General features: G+C 51.5%; 1 protein-coding gene across 1 annotated transcript in view; it reads right to left on the reverse strand.

Moving 5' to 3' along the window:
- LOC106010981 (sushi, von Willebrand factor type A, EGF and pentraxin domain-containing protein 1) overlaps positions 1-1,181 on the reverse strand; it is a gene marked incomplete at both ends in the record, with an annotated part of 11,639 nt that extends 10,458 nt beyond the window's left edge. The window contains 1 exon segment of the mRNA XM_013084380.1: positions 1,013-1,181. Within this exon segment, the coding sequence (XP_012939834.1) occupies positions 1,013-1,181 (169 nt within the window).
- Positions 1,182-1,308: the final 127 nt, after the last annotated feature.

A 1,308-nucleotide genomic window follows, 5' to 3' on the forward strand; every position in this document is an offset into this window, starting at 1 on the left:
TTGATATGATAATTGTAGTTTCATGTTTGGGCAATTCAAAACAGAAAGATGGGTGCAGGATTTCTTGTGGGTTAGAAAGTCCTCCGTGGAACTCCACACCCCCAACCACCCATCCCCACCCCACACTCCCACTCCCCCCCTTTCTCATTTTAGTCTCAACAGTGACAACACGGTGTCAGGGTGTAAAATCACCACCACCCTCTACCCTCACCCTCTCCCCATCTCCCTAATCGTCTCCCTATACACGCCCACCACCCACCTGCCCCACTCTAATCCCCTTCACCGACTCACATCAGTCCCAAAAAGGACATCCCTGTGGCAGCTTGTAACTGTCTCTCTTTAATCTTACTCATCCAGCTTTCTCTCATTCCCCATTCCTTACCCTATTCCACTCCTACCCACCCATCTACTCACTTGAGTCCCAACAGAGACAGCACTGTGGCAGGCAGTGATCTGCGTGTGTAGCGGACCCAGACACGGCCTGTCTCCCTCAACTCCCCTTCCCCCTCTCTCTCACCCCCCCCCAACTCACCCACCACCAACCATCCCCACTCACTTGAGTCCCACCAGAGACAACACAGTAGCAGGCTGTGACCGAGTGACCGCAGTGTGTCGTGGAACCAGACACTGACTGTCTCTTATAACCTCCTTCTCCACTTCCTAATCCCCCTGACTGTCTCCTTAAACCACCGCCACTTCCCGCCCCCATCATCCACTCTCATCCACGCCCACCCCTGCTACACGCTGTGATCACAGCCTACAGGGAAACAAATCTCAGAGGTCCTGTGTACACGTTGCGCACGTTAACGATCCCTTGGTAGTCCGAAAATCGAACAGAGTAGGCTTCGGCCGCCACCCTGGCAAAATAGAAAATTAATTCCTTCCAAACTGTAAATGTTTAAAGTGTCCCACACGGTTCATAGGACCTTTATTCTGTTGTGAGAGCCATAAAACTCTTACCAAAAAAACCCAACCAAAACAAGCAAACAAAACAAACAAAAAAACTCCTCACTTGAGTCCCAAGAGAGACAAGACTGTAGCAGGCTGTGACCTTCGCGTGTAGCGGACCCAGGCACTGACGGTGAAGGCGCGCCGGTTGATCGGCTGGACCAGGCGCTGGTAGTCCGAGCTCTGGTAAGCTGTGGCGCTGGACAACACCACGTCAAAGTCCGAACTGACCACTGCCGGACAGAATCAACACAGAACCAGCCATTCAGACAGTTTAGTTTTTGTTTCAGAAAGAGTGTTATGGCATTTGCAAGACAAATAGATCATCTAAGTACCAGAGAATACATCCTCCTCCCCCCC

Source organism: Aplysia californica, unplaced genomic scaffold (genome assembly GCF_000002075.1).
Source record: "Aplysia californica isolate F4 #8 unplaced genomic scaffold, AplCal3.0 scaffold00288, whole genome shotgun sequence".
Lineage (NCBI taxonomy): Eukaryota > Metazoa > Mollusca > Gastropoda > Aplysiida > Aplysiidae > Aplysia > Aplysia californica.